Source organism: Schistocerca gregaria, chromosome X (genome assembly GCF_023897955.1).
Source record: "Schistocerca gregaria isolate iqSchGreg1 chromosome X, iqSchGreg1.2, whole genome shotgun sequence".
NCBI lineage: Eukaryota > Metazoa > Arthropoda > Insecta > Orthoptera > Acrididae > Schistocerca > Schistocerca gregaria.
The window spans coordinates 830,943,431-830,959,813 of NC_064931.1; the positions used below are offsets into that span (position 1 = coordinate 830,943,431).

At 37.0% G+C, this 16,383-nt stretch overlaps 1 protein-coding gene across 2 annotated transcripts in view; it reads right to left on the reverse strand.

The window, feature by feature from the left end:
* The window catches only part of LOC126299334 (uncharacterized), an 864,357-nt gene that overhangs the window by 490,914 nt on the left and 357,060 nt on the right, over window positions 1–16,383 (reverse strand). For both annotated transcript variants that reach the window (XM_049991164.1, XM_049991163.1), the window contains exon 10: window positions 2,796–2,873. In XM_049991164.1, coding sequence (XP_049847121.1) covers window positions 2,796–2,873 — 78 coding nt within the window. The remainder of the gene's footprint in view (window positions 1–2,795; window positions 2,874–16,383) is intronic.

A 16,383-nucleotide genomic window follows, 5' to 3' on the forward strand; every position in this document is an offset into this window, starting at 1 on the left:
TCCTTTTGTAACTAATGTGAGTCACCACTCTTCTGGAAGGGGTAAGCAATGTACAGGGTGGCAGCAAGTCAAGCAATATTTTAAGCGACTGGTTTAAAAAAATTTTATGTGGAAGACCCCAGCCAAATCTTTACAAGTTTGCTCCCATAGCAACTTACGTAGGGCATACTTGAGAAAAATTGCCAGCCTTTCAGAACCAATGCAGTTCCATCCAGTTAACACTGATGACAAAAGATGCCGTCAACCCTCTGCTGAAACTGCTAGTGAATTCACACCATTGGTTTTGGCAAACAGCGTGCGTGGGATACAGGTCACATGTGTGGATGCTGGAGCATTGTACAGTGCAGAACACGGTTGCCTCACTCTCTGGTGATCCCGACCTCAAGCAAAACTGATGGCTTCCATGGCATGTCCCATTCTACTGCCCATTTAAATTAGTAGTTCAACCTCCTAAACTGGCATAACCCTGATAAATTCCAACCCTAGGCATGCCCCTTGTATATGCTAAATTTGACTATATTCTCTTTATTTTACCTAATTTCCTGTTCTGTTATTTAACTGCAGCAATGGATGCCCACTTAGAAGACCTGACCAACTGACCTGCTAAAAAACACAAAGTATAGGATTACAGATACAACAGCAAGAGAATGCAGAGTATAATTACGAAAATTTCCTTTTGTTTATTTAATTTCCCCATATCGTATCAAAATGTCAACAATAAATAAATTGGATAAATACAGAATAGGCATAATATTAACTGTTTAGACATATCCCTTTCATGAATAAGAGTTTGTAAATTTGATTAGTCAGAGTGTGTTTTTCCCAAGAGACCACTCATAAAAGGTGGGTGGGAGGGGGGGGATCATCCTAAATTCAGCGTTTTCTTACTGTCTTATACTCGAGTATATACCATATTTTTCACTCTGCATGGGAGTGTGTGTAGTATTGAAACTTCCTAGCTGATTAAACAATGTGCCAGACTTTATCTGAAAGCTGGCAAGCACATCTTGTTTTTTTTTTATGTCTGTATCAGTGACTCATCACCTAAATTATTTGCTGAGGTAATATCTTTTTGTATTAAATTACTCATAATGTTACTCATAGAGTCCAGATTTTCATGCACTGTCAAATCTTAAAAAGTGCACACGTTCACGCAATGTCATATCATTAAATATGCATAATAAGGCAGATAAAGCATTAAAATATGTGACAGAAAATGAAGTTTCTATGTCACAAGAAGTGACAGATGCAAACTTAGGTGAATAAATGTTGGACAAAGTATGGTCAAGTTCATAGTTTTATTACACTTTTGCTAGAAAATATTATTTGTCAACTCAGAATCAGGATATGATATGATAACTTTGTTATCTTAAAATCAGTAACACCCACTTATCCACAGGATGATTGCAAAGATATTTAACCTTTTCAATAAGTGTCCGGGATTCCGCATGTGGCTCACAACTTTGGTATTTCCAAAGGAAAATGCACAAAATTTGATTTGATGTGAACGTCGTCTTGCCTCATATCTGTTTCCTTGAATATCACTACCATGTCTTTAATGCAAACTGTGTTAGTGACCTCAAAAACCTACAGCCCAAAAATGAAGCAAAAAACCTACATTACAGTACCTTAAGGCTTTTCAGAAGAATGAAGCAGAGAGATGTCAACTTCAATAGATCTGTAGGAATTCAATGTCTCTTACTGACAATGTAATCAGAATTACCACAGTAAAAAATGGCAGCATTAATCCAGGTACACCATCTGGTTAAAAAAAGGTTGTGGGGGCACAGCTAAATATGGAAGAATATCTCTAAATCCAGCAACATGGACAAGTGGTTATAAGAGTACCTTCAATTGAAAAAAAAGGGCAGCATATAACTTATTGCTGTCAGCAGTTTCATACCTTCGATTTCTTGAATCAGTCTTCCTTGTTTGTATCATTGTAACAGTGCATTCATAGAATCAAATTTTAGACTGCCATTTCAGTTACATGATGTAGCACATGGGCCAGGAATGCTGGACACTTCAAGTTATCATTTAAAAAAATGTAGTAGCTTTCCCAGCCTCCGTCACATATGGAGTAGCATTGTGCAACAACAACAATAATAATAATAACAATACCCTTTTTTTAATTTAATTTTACTAGCGCGAAGTATATTGACTTCTACCGACAACTACCGAGCTGAAGTAGGGCTTCTGAGCTAACTATGAAGTTCACAAACTACAACAAATTCACACAATTGCTTATGTTCTGCATCTTGGCGTACTTTATATGGATAAATCAATAAAAGATGGTGTCATAAACGTTACTGCAAAAAAAAGGTCATAAATGTGATATAACATGTGTCCCAACACATACAATCTTCAAAATATACATTTACCCAACAAATGGCCAGACATGCAAAAATTCATCCAACTTGTGTTTACACAGAAATGTGGGCTCTAGTTATTATACAACTGCCTTGGAAAGTGAATAACTCTCACAGACTCATAATAATTTGAAATAAAATCATCTCAATAACCAGGAACTTTCAAACACATGCATTGTGGTTATAGATTAATTAATGCTGACTCCCAAACTTCACATTCATTTCTTCCTAACAAACCCATTATGACAAATATCAAACAATCTTGTTAAGAAGTATACCTAATATTTTACTGAATCTGAGACAAATTATAGGTTTACACTATACAAAACACAGTTGACAACATTACCATGCCAATATTTATAGAAATCACATAAGCGAAAAACTAACTGCGACCATGAATACAGCATAGGTATAGTGAATATATACCTGATTCATTGTCATCTCTGTGCCACCAGCTTGGTTTAAAATATTTCTTCTGTCTAGCTGACTCAGCATATGGTTCACCTGTTACAAAATGCAACACTGGTCAATGTAGCTAAGCAGCTATCAAGAACATTTTGTAACTTTTGTAAACAAAGGAAAGGAAAAGAATGCAATATCATAGCCATGTGACTGTCAGAAATGAACACTACCTGGTGCAATTTTTATAAATTAGGATTATGAACATCAAATCATGACCATCATCATCATCATCATCATCATCATCATCATCATCTACTACAGGGTGATTATAATTAGAGTTAAGCTTGCAAAACACTGTAGAAATTACACCACTGGTCAGAATGACATCAAATTGCAATGGAATATTATCAGAGAAGAGGAAAAACATATAGCAGATGGAAAAAAATAGAGTGAAAATTGATCAAGCAATGTTGCTGTATGTCACAATACATCAATGAAAACACCTGTCATGTGCACGGCCCACTGAAGTTGGTATAAACACGATGGGTACATGGTTTTTCCTCGTTTCACATGTGCGACGTTCGCCATGAGTGTCTCACAGAAGTTCCGGCCCATGAAGGGTTTGAACAAAGGCATTGGTCTGATGACTGCCGTGGATCTAGAAAAATGATTCCGAAATTTAATGTGCAACGTGGTAGAGGGAGGAAACGAATTGATTCTACGTCAGTGGAAACAGTGGTCACAGCAATGGAGGAAGAGACAATTGGTGGAATACAAACATGTAGTGCATGGAGAATTGCCCAAAAACTGGACATACAAATGAGCATGGTGCTTAAAATCTTATGAAAAATCCTTCTTTGCTATCCATTAGAAATTATCCATGTCCACAAGTTGCTTCCTGTTCACCCGCCAGCAAGAGAAAACACAGAATTGTCAAATATGAGCGACGGAAAAACCACACGCAAATCAACCAGTACCACCTCATCCTGAAACAGTCACTGTGTGGTGAGGGTGAACAGCATCATTTACCATAGCTACATATTTTTTTGAAGTGACAGGAGCTTCGGGTCCTGTTCCCTGTACCACCACTGGTAAGCGCTGTCAGTATCTTTTGTGCAATGATGTCATACCAGCTCTCCAACAGTGTGGATGTGTGGATGGGATCATGTTTATGCAAGATGGCACCCCTCTGCACACTGCAAATCCACTTAACCAGCAACTGAAGCATTATTACAGAAATGCTAGAATTATCAGCCATTTCCATACAGCCTGGCCATCCCAATCACCTGATTTTAATCTGTATGACTTCTGGCTATGGGGCTATCTGAAAGATGATGTGTTCAGTGTTCCGACTGCCAACTTTGCTGCACTGAAGGCACACATTGTGGAACACATCTTGAACGTGACACCGGAAACACTTGTATCAGTTGTGGAACATGCTGTTTCTCAATTTCAACTTGTTGCAGAAAATGGTGGACAACATTTTGAACATGTTTTGTACCAGTCACACAGAAATTAATAATCCAATTTGATTCTGATTCATGCTTTCCATGGTTTCCATGCTTGCCTCAGGACAGTTAAAAAACCAATTTTTCCCATCTGATGTGATATGACCTTGTGATGGTGGATGGGCTTACGTAAATAAGAGTGTCACACCTGTAGGCCCATGGACACTGGGTAGTACAGATTGTTTAACATCAAATGTACACCTTAGGCATTGTTGTGTGATTCATTTGTCATTTGTAGTAGAGAATCATTACATTATGAATCTTACAGTGCCATCTATTGCTATACTTTGTAGCTTTTTATTTTTCTTCTGCCATATGTTTTCCTCCTTCTACAATAATATTCTGTTGCAATTTGATAGAATTCTGACCAGTGGTGTTATTTCTGTAGCAGTTTCAAGGTTTAAATTTAATTAGAATAATCCTGTAGTACTATTAGATTTCTATTCAGTTAAGTGATCTAGTGCATCATCACAATTACAAATACCAAGTGAAGTAGGTAACACTGTGGTTTCCATAAATATGAAGTAGTGCACAAGTTGGTGAGGCTATAGACTCTTTGTTAGTAAGAAACTTCCCTTTGTCCATTACTGCACATTTCAACAAATACTACAACAACTATTTAATTGTACAGCGCCATCTTCTCCGCACTATGACATCTGTCTCTAGGGTACAAGGATTCAGGACAATGTTTCATATTCTGATGAAAAAGTCTATAAAACATTGTCAGTGGATATCAGGCAGGAAACTGAACATTCTCAGTTATTTATGAACAAAGTATAAGAATGCTTTATTAACCACTATTCCTACAACTTACCAGAACCTTGGCCTCAAGAATGTGATTCTGTATAACTCAAATAATTGCGTTAGACAGATCTTGATGTTGACAGTATAAAGAAAGCTGACAAGGGTCTGTGTAAAGTTAGATAAATGCTTTGTTTGAATTATTAAATAGTAACGAGTCTTTAGTACTATTAGGGGTAGAGATGGAAGGGTGATGAGGGGGTGGGGGGTGAACTAATCTATACTACAACTGTTCATGTGAATAGATTAGGTCTAGTCATAGTTTGCTATCAGTATATATAACTGTCAGCATTCCCCCCACCAGTATGAAACACAGATGTATACTTGGAGGCTGCCACCTTTCCAGTCTGCTGGTGACAAAATCACAGATATGCAAGGTAAAATGTTTAACTACAACCATTAGCAAACTGTATTTGTTGTCAACCACATCTCTGACAGCTGCCATAGTCATACATGTCACCAGTCTTGCCACTGTAGGACAAAGAGGCACTGCAATTTGTGTTCTTCGGGCCATAGCACTGAGGCTGATTGCCAATTCCTCAATCACGGCTCTCATTGCCCAGTGCTGTCATACACACACACTTGTGTACAAGTCTTCACTCTGAGTGCTGCCCGTGTTCACCACAGTGGCTGCTGATGGAATATTTCTGAGGGAAGGTATTTATCATACAAATGTAACCCACCCCTTTTCCCTATCTCTCCCCCCCCCCCCCCCTCTCTCTCTCTCTCTCTCTCTCTCTCTCTCTCTCTCTCTCTCTCTCTCTCTCTCTCTCTCTCTCTCCCTCTCTCTCTTGGCATACTTGGAAACCTTTGCAGGAAATATTGATAAAGTTGAATGAAGTTGAAGTGCTTTCAAATGAGGAGGCCAGATTTTTTTTTTATTTTTATATATATATATATATATATATATATATATATATATATATATATATATATATATATATATATATATATTAGCAAGAACTGTGAACTGTACCCAATTAGCAAGGACTGTGTACATGTGAACTGCATAAGAACTATGATAAATAGATAATCAACTGTGTTTGAATTGTTATTGAGCTTTTGTTGAACTATAATAATTTATGACACTACATCAAATTTTTTGTTGCTATGAAAGTGATGTTGGTGTAAATTAGGAATAGGAAGTGCTGATGAGCTACAAGAATAAAAGTTAATGTTGTGTGCATGGCCGATGGGATTACACTGTAAATCATCACTTAAAGATTCGTCATGCTACAAGATGGCGCAGCATCCATAGCAGCATGAGACATCCCTGGACAACATGTACAGTGACAGCACATAGCGGTGAGGGCGGTTCGCAGTATAGGGCACATCTGAAGTGTCTGTTTCAGCACACAACAACAGTGGAATTGCAGCTAGGCGTGCAGCCAACAGCTGTGAGAATCAGCAGTAATACGTCAAGGAAGTAAAGTAGAGTAAGTTTTATGCTTGCACATAACAGTCTTGAGATTTGTAATTGGAACATCAGTAACAGTAAAATGTCTGGATAAAAGAAATGAGATGTGCTATTGGCAGTACAAAAGGAATTCAGTTGCACAGCAGTAGGAATGATTCGGTGAGTCAGATACAAATAAATGGTAGTGAAATCAGATATGGGTTTAATTTTATGTCTAATTCAGCCAAAAATAATTTTAGTAAAATCATAGATTCAGACTTGGTGTTAAATCTGAAATAGAGAATTAAAAAACCAATGATCTCACTGATAATTTTGAAGCAGCCACAAATAATTTCAATGGTAATGTAGAATTAATTAATACTGAAGACAATAAAAATGTAGATTTAGTGGCAAACAATGACAATGTAAACCCAGGATGTGTAGTACCTAGTCGGTTTCTTGCACGATTCTCGAACATATTCTCAGTTCGCATATAATGAATTTCCTTGAGACAGAAAAGTTGCTGTCCATGGATCAGCATGGCTTTAGAAAGCATCGCTAATGTGAAATGCAACTCGCACTTTTTTCACATGATATCTTGCGAACCATGGATGAAGGGTATCAGACGGATGACATATTCCTTGACTTCCGGAAAGCGTTTCACTTGGTGACCCACTGCAGACTCCTAACTAAGGTACGAGCATATGGGATTGGTTCCCAAATATGTGAGTGGCTCGAAGACTTCTTAAGTAATAGAACCCAGTACATTGTCCTTGATGGTGAGTGTTCATCGGAGGTGAGGGCATCATCTGGAGTCCCCAGGGAAGTGTGGTAGGTCCGCAGTTGTTTTCTATCTACATAAATGATCTTTTGGATAGGGTGGATAGCAATGTGCGGCTGTTTGCTGATGATGCTGTGGTGTACGAGAAGGTGACGTCGTTGAGTGACTGTAAGAGGATACAAGATGATTTGGACAGGATTTGTGATTGGTGTGAAGAATGGCAGCTAACTCTAAATATAGATAAATGTAAATTGATGCAGATGAATAGGGAAAAGAGTCCCGTAATATTTGATTACTCCACCAGTAGTGTAGTGCTTGACACAGTCACGTTGATTAAATACTTGGGCGTAACATTGCAGAGCAATATGAAGTGGGACAAGCAAGTAATGGCAGTTGTGGGGATGGTGGATAGTCGTCTTCAGTTCATTGGTAGAATTTTGGGAAGATGTGGTTCATCTGTAAAGGAGACCACTTATAAAACACTAATATGTCCTATTCTTGAGTACTGCTTGAGCATTTGGGATCCCTATCAGGTCGGATTGATGGAGGATATAGAAGAAACTCAGACGCGGGCTGCTAGATTTGTTACTGTTTGGTTTGATCATCACATGAGTGTTGCGGAAATGCTTCAGGAACTCAGGTGGGAGTTTCTGGAGGAAAGGAGGCATTCTGTTTATGAATTGCTACTGAGGAAATTTAGAGAACCAGCATTTGAGGTTGACTGCAGTACAATTTTACTGCCGCCCACTTATATTTAGAGGAAAGACCACAAAGATATGGTAAGAGAGATTAGGGCTCGTACAGAGGCATATAGGCAGTCATTTTTCCCTCATTCTGTTTGGGAGTGGAACAAGGAGAGAAGATGCTAGTTGAGGTACAAGGTACCCTCCACCACGCACCGTATGGTGGATTGCAGAGTATGTATGTAGATGTAGATGTAGATGTAGATGTAAAATGAAGTGATTGACTGGAATGACAATATAAGGCAAAATGACTCTGATGTTAACATTACTAATGGGCCAACAGAAGAGTTACATACATTAAGTTGTCATACAGCATCAGCTGGCACCTCATCAATTCAATATGATGATCAGTATATGATGTCTATGCGAAAATTAATTTTGCAAGAATCCAAAAGTATCACAAAAGAAAACAGATAATGGATTAAAGGAAATTAATGTGGGAACAACACAACTTAATATTATGTTTGATGCTCTGGAACAAAAGATGATAAACCTTGAAGTTAAAACTGAAGGATGCTGCAAGAAACTAGCTAATGAAAAATAAGAATAGGGTAAGACATCAGAAGTTTGTAAGTCAGAAATTAATATGTTGACTGACCATGAAATCAAGGAGTTACAGGATCAAAATGGAGTAACACAAACAACAATTAATGACATTAGTAACATAAAGCAAGAGCAAAGCAAATCTACCAAAGCATGTAATGAGAAACGTAGAATATACTGTAATAATTTATAAAGTACCAGTAATGACCATGAAATACTTAGTCGTAATATTTCACATTCAGAATCTTCTTGTAAAGGCAACACAAGTGTGATTCAGTGAAAACTGAGAAAAATAGAGCAAAAAGCACTTCCTGAGATGCAATATAAAACAGAAAATGAAGGGAAAAAAGAGTCCGAATTTGGTGTGAACAAGAAATAAAAAAACGTATTGTTCATGTATGTGACATAGAAAATGACGCCAATGTATATAAATTGCATCATTTCACTTGTAAGGGAACTATACAACTAGTAGCTTTCATTAGACAGTTTGAGGGCATCTTGCACGAAAACACAGCAAAACACCAAAAATCAAACTCGTGACGAGTAGGTTCGAAGGAGAAGCAAAATCATGGGGAACAGGGGTCAGCAACACATGTAAATCATATAAAGAATTTGTTGAAGCATAAATGAATAAATACTGGTCTTTCAGCAGACAAAACAGAGTGAGATGTGAAGTAGTTGCACAAAAAGGTTATGTGGTGAAAAAGCCATTATATCACAAATTAATAGGAGTAAAGTACTAGGACAGGGAAGGAACAATTGGTACAGCTGATTCATGAAAGTATACGCGGTGGATCTCCGGTCACACATGGTCACAGGTAGGAAAAGTAGATTACAACAAAAATTTCCTAAAACAAATATAACACGAGTAAATAATGTTGCACTACATACAATGATATTACTTCGAACCACACATAATGAAATAAAAAAACTGTTCAAAAAATAAAAAATAAAAACTCATAGGCTTAGATGAAGTACCAATGTGTGTACTGAAACAATGCATAGGGACTATACAAAGACCCGTAACAAATATAATAAATGAATCCCTTTACATCAGGGACATTTCCAGAGCAGTTAAAACACGCAAGAGTTTTACCTCTGCTTAAGAAAGGTAATACAGAATACATAGAAAATTACCAGCCCATTTCCCTGCTGTCAGCATTATCAAAAATAATAGAAGCAATTATGACAGACAGATTAATGAATTACCTGAATAAATACAATCTTTTTAGAAAATCATAGTTTGTTTTCACAAATGTTGTACTTCATGCTCCTGATAAAGATGAGTGTGTCACAGGCATATTTTTGGATCTTTCTAAGGCATTTGATACAGTCGACCACAAGATTCTATTAAATAAATTACAAGCATTAGTAATAAGAAGGGTAGCTAATGACAAAGAGTAGAGATAACACATACTTCAAATAGATCTAAACATTTAGTAAAACATGTATCAGAATCAAAATACTTTAATATAGGGGTTTCGCAAGGTAGCATATCAGGACCAATACTGTTCCTGATATACATCAATGACATTCCCAGTAGTGGTACTCATGTTGAAAAAATTCTCTTCACTAATGACAGCAATTTATTGTACAATTACAGTCACTGAGAAAACAAGAGAACTCTTTGCCAAGAAAGCAAATGAAGGTTTCAAGGAAGTTTATGATTGGTCAATAAGCAATAAAGTGACACTGAACATAAAGAAAACTAATGCCATGAATTTCAGTTTGAAGAGGAAAGATGAGAATGTTCAATTAAATGTAGATGGCACCTCTATAGGCAGTGTAACAAACGCAAAATTTCGAAGAATGAATATTCACTCTCAGTTGAAGTGGTGTGGACACACAAAGGTACTTGCAAACAGAATGTTATCAGTGTGTTATGCCCTTAGAATCCTATCATCATTGCGTAACATGCAGTGTCTTTTACTTACATATTATTCAATGTACACTCAATTCTTAGCTATGGCATTCTGTTTTTGGGGAACAAATGCACAAAATATGAACACAGTTTTCAAACTCCAGAAACAACCCATAAGGATAATAACCAAAACTACTAGTTGAGCTCATTGTAATGATCTGTAGAAAACACTGGTCATTTTAACTGCTCCATGTGAATATATCTATCAGTCAGTTATATATGTCAAAAATAACGTTGGTAATATCTGCCTAAACAGGTGTGTCCATGACCACGCAACAAGAGATAGACTCAACTCAACTTTACATAAAACTCAAAACAGCATTTTCTACCTAGGAATAGAATTGTACAATAAATTACTAAAAGAGAATAAAGAAATTGCAAACACACACTTATTTAAAAAGGCAGCTAAAATGTACCTGTTATGCAATACATTTTATACATTGAAGGTTTACTTCGATAAAACAGAGTAAGGGTCTTATAAAAAAAAGTTATACAAATTAATAGTAATAATACTTGCAACATTCCTCATAAAACCTTCACTTTATGTTCTTTCCCAACTTTTTCCTTTCTAGAAATACTTACCCCCAAGCTATGCATAGCGAAATACTAACAACTCTTCCTCTTTCTGAACTCAACATCAAACTCATTATGGACGGATGCTGACCCAGTTTTTCAGGATAGCAAATGGGAGGTTGTGGTACAGAAAATGGCCCAGAGATCACCAGTGTGTGTGTGTGTGTGTGTGTGTGTGTGTGTGTGTGTGTGTGTGTGCGCGCGCGCGCGTGTGCGTGCTTTTAGAGAGTTAAGTGTTATGAAACAATGCGTGTATAGTGTGTGCAGTGACTGATAGTGAGATATGAGTGAACAGTGTGGCATTACATTATTAAATAAGTTTTTTTAAAAAAAAGTATTGTATACCAGGAACAAATCTAATGATTGTCTCTAACTAGAAGTCTGTAAATATACGTGTATACAAATTAGCTTATTTTAAATTGATCTAAACTTGTAAATACTTGCCAGCCGTGGTGGTCTCGCGGTTCTAGGCGCGCAGTCTGGAACCGTGTGACTGTTATGGTCACAGGTTCGAATCCTGCCTCGGGCATGGATGTGTGTGACGTCCTTAGGTTAGTTAGGTTTAAGTAGTTCTAAGTTCTAGGGGACTAATGACCACAGCAGTTGAGTCCCATAGTGCTCAGAGCCATTTGAACCATTTTTGTAAATACTTTGTTATGTCCTATATCTTTGTACCACCAAGAGATCTACAGATGAATAAAGCTGCTGCTGCTGCTGCTACTACAACTACTACTCCTACTACTACTACTACTACTAAGATCGCATACTGAAGTTCTATGGCATCAACATATCAATAAACACAGACGTGATAGTCAGTTTCTGTGAGAGACTGCTAGCACTTCACTTCTAATAAGCATCATATGGGGATAGATTAGGTGGTTGCATTTGAGAAAGTTGTGAATGAAACATCTCATTCCATCACAGGAACATCACCACAAAACGTTTTAGATGAAATATCAATCAATGAAATGAGAAAACATTATGACTACTACACCTCAGGGGGCAATGAATTTCTTTGTATTGTTATGTAATTGATGGTTACCAGGTGTCCAAGTTAACTGACTGTTTCCCACTATTATTTCTTCCCCTTCATTCATTCAGAACTATATCTGTCCTCTTTACCATTCTTCACTATTATGGTTAAGATGAGAATATTTTTTTGTACTGAATGTGAAAACAAATTATTCAAGAAGGTTAAACATCTGTACAGTGTGGCAGACAGTCCAGGAATATTTTAGGCAATGGATTTAAATTTTTTTTTATTAAGAAGTCCTGAGTTAGATCTGTACAAATTGTCTCCCACAGCAACTTCTGCTGTGAATAAGTGCCAAGTTGCCTGCCTTTCAGAACAAAGGCAGTATGTCCACTTACAGCTGCTAGTGAATTCACGTCATCAGTGTTGGCCAATAGCATGCATGGGATACAGGCCATGTGTATGGATGCTGGAGCATTCTGCAGTGCAGAAATCAGTTGCCTCAGTCTGTTGTGATCCAGACCTTGAGCAGCACATCTGATGCGTCTGATTCAGCACACAACAGGGAATTGCAGCTAAGTGTGCAGCCAACAGCTGTGAGAATCAGCAATAATACGTCAAGGAAGAAAAATAGATTAAGTTTTATGCATGCACATAACAGTCTTAAGATTTGTAATTGGAACATCAGTAATAGTAAAATGTCTGGATAAAAAAATGTAGATGTGCTCTTGGCAGTAGAAAAGGAATTCAGTTGCACAGCAGCAGGGACGAGAGGGTGGGTCAGATACAAATAAATGACAGTGAAATCAGATATGGGTTTAATTTTATGTCAAATTCAGTCAAAAATAATTTTAGAAAAAACATAGATTCAGACATTGGTGTTAAATCTGAAATAGAGAATTAAAAAACCAATAATCTCACTGAGAATTTTGAAGCAGCCACAAATGATTTCAATGGTAATGTAGAATTAATTAATACTGAAGACAATAAAACTGTAGCTTTAGTAGCAAAAAATGATAATGTAAGCCCAAGATGTGTAGTACCTAGTCAGAATAAAGTGATTGATTGGAATGACGATATCAGAGAAAATGACTCTGTCGTTAACATTGCTAATGAGCACTCAGATGAGTTACATACATTAAGTTAGCATATAGTATCAGCTGACACCTCATCAATTCAGTATGATGATCAGTATATGATGTCTATGCGAAAAATTAATTTTCAAGAACAAAAAGGAGTACAAAAGAAAACAGATAATAGATTAAAGGAAATAAATGTGGGAACAGTACAACTTAATACTAAGTTTGATGCACTGAACAAAAGGTTATAAACGTTGAAGTAAAAACTGAAGGATTCTCCAAGAAACTAAATTATGAAAAACAAGAATGGGGTAAGAAATTAAGTCAGAAATTAATATGTAGACTGACAATGAAATCAAGGATTTGCTTGATCAAAAAGGAGTAACACAAACAACAGTTAATGAAATTTGTAACATAAAGTAAAAGCAAAGCAAATCTACCAAAGCATGTAATGAGAAACATAGAATATACTCTAATAATAAATTATCAATAATGACCATGAAATAATTAGTCGTAATATTTCACATGCAGAATCTTCTTGCAAAGGCAACACAAGTGTGATTCAGTGAAAACGGAGTAAAATAGAGCAAAAAGCACTTCCTGAGATGCAATATAAAACAGAAAATGAAGGTAAACAAAAGTCTAAATTTGGTTTGAACAAGAAATAAAAAAAAAACATATTTTCATGTATGTGACATAGAAAATCATGCCAATGTGTATAAATTGCATCATTTCTCTCATAAGAGAACTATACACTCAGTAGCCTTCATTAGACAGTTTGAGGGCATCTTGCCTGAAAACACAGGAGAACAACAAAAAATCAAAGTTGTGATGAGTAGGTTTGAAGGAGAAGCAAAAACAGGGGGAACAGGGGTCAGCAACACATGTGAATCATATAAAGGATTTGTTGGAGCATTATTGAATAAATACTGGTCTTGCAGCACAATACACAGCGTGAGAGGTGAAGTAGTTGCACAAAAAAGGTTACATGGTGAAAAAGTCATTATGTGGGGTGGATCTCTGGCCACACATGGTCAAATACCTGTTGTAATAGGTAGGAAAAGTAGTTATTTTGTAGGATAAATCCAGACGACAGGTTCCCCTGCCTATAAAGTATCTCCAGCACTTTAAAAAGTGCTGAAACTATCACTCACAAGACAGATTTTAACACCTCCAATATCACATACAAAAGATGTCACAAAGAAAAACAAACCATTGGAAAGAGTAACATGGGGCAATTCACAAACTTCAGAATCCTCCATCAAAACATGCAATCAATAAAAAATAAAATAAACTATTAGAAGTTGACATCACAAAAATATTAATCATTTTGTGTGTGTCTAGATCTCCCAGTCGTAGGGAGGACACTTTTTTCAATAAGTTAACAGAAGTTATAGGCAAAGTCTCAAGTACAAAGGTCAACTTAATTCTGTGTTGGGACATTAACATCAACACTAATACCATAAATGAAACCAGCTGCACCTTCATAAACATCCTTCTAACTTTTGGCATGTCCCTGTTGGTCAATAGTGCAACAAGGGTTACTATGATGGCTTTATCAGTAACTGACCATGTGGACACAAATATGAACAGGGAAAATTGTGATGTAGCTGTAAAATATTTCAGACTATCAGACCATCTCTGTCAAATAACAACACTAAGATCAGCCATTGAATCATTCCCCAAACTACAAGCTTACAAACAACATTTATCAGAAATCAAAATAAAAGATTTTTCAAAAGAACTAGAAAAACAAAGCTGGGATGAAGTCTATAAGGAAACCAATGTGAATATGAAATTCTCTAAATTCTCTACATTGTTTATACTGAATTTTTAAAATGCATTTCCAAAAGTATTCATGTCTGGATTGACATCTCACAAAAGCAGGTATTAAGAAGTCCTTCCAAACACTTAAACATTTCAGTTCCATGACAAAGATTCACATTGATACAGAATTCTTAAATTTCTATCACAGACACAAAAAGATCTATAGGAAGGTGCAGATTGCTGCAAAAAAGTCATTTAATGACAAAATAGTATACAAGGCAGAGAATAAAAGCAAACCAGTCTGGGATGTTATAAAAAAGGAAACGGGGGGAGGCAAACAATCACAGAAGAGCATAGAATAGCATTCCAAAGGATTGGAAAAGGGCACAGGTCATCCCCGTTTTCAAGAAGGGACGTCAAACAGATGTGCAGAACTATAGACCTATATCTCTAACATTAATCAGTTGTAGAATTTTGGAACACGTATTATGTTCGAGTGTAATGACTTTTCTGGAGACTATAAATCTACTCTGTAGGAATCAGAATGGGTTTCGAAAAAGACGGTCATGTGAAACCCAGCTCGTGCTATTCGTCCATGAGACTCAGAGGGCCATAGACACGAGTTCACAGGTAGATGTTGTGTTTCTTGACTTCCACAAGGCGTTCAATACAGTTCCCCACAGTCGTATAATGAACAAAGTAAGAGCATATAGACTATCAGACCAGTTGTGTGATTGGATTCAAGAGTTCCCAGATAATGGAACGTAGCATGTCATTCTCAATGGAGAGAAGTCTTAAGAAGTAACAGTGATTTCAGGTGTGCCGCAGGGGAGTGTCATAGGACCGTCTGCAGCGAATTGATGTTTGGTGCAGGGAATGGCAATTAAATCTCAATGTAGAGAAGTGTAATGTGCTGCAAATACATAGAAAGAAATATCCTTTGCCATTTAGCTACAAAATAGCAGGTCAGCAACTGGAAGCAGTTAATTCCATAAATTATCTGGGAGTACGCATTAGGAGTGATTTAAATTGAAATGATCATATAAAGTTGATCGTCGGTAAAGCAGATGCCAGACTGAGATTCATTGGAAGAATCCTAAGGAAATGCAATCCAAAAACAAAGGAAGTAGGTTACAGTACGCTTGTTCGCCCACTGCTTGAATAATGCTCAGCAGTTTGGGATCTGTACCAGATAAGGTTGATAGAAGAGGTAGAGAAGATCCAACGGAGAACAGCGCTTCGTTACAGGATCATTCAGTAATCGCAAAAGCATTACAGATATGATAGATAAACTCCAGTGGAAGGCTCTGCAGGAGAGACCATCAGTAGCTCGTATGTATATCTCGCAAAGAGACTGTAAAGATAAAATCAGAGAGATTAGAGCCCACACAGAAGCATACTGACAATCTTTCTTTGCACGAACAATACGAGACTGGAATAGAAGGGAGAACCAATAGAGGTACTCAAGGTACCCTCCGCCACACACCGCCAGGTGGCTTGCGGAGTATGGATGTAGATGTAGATGTA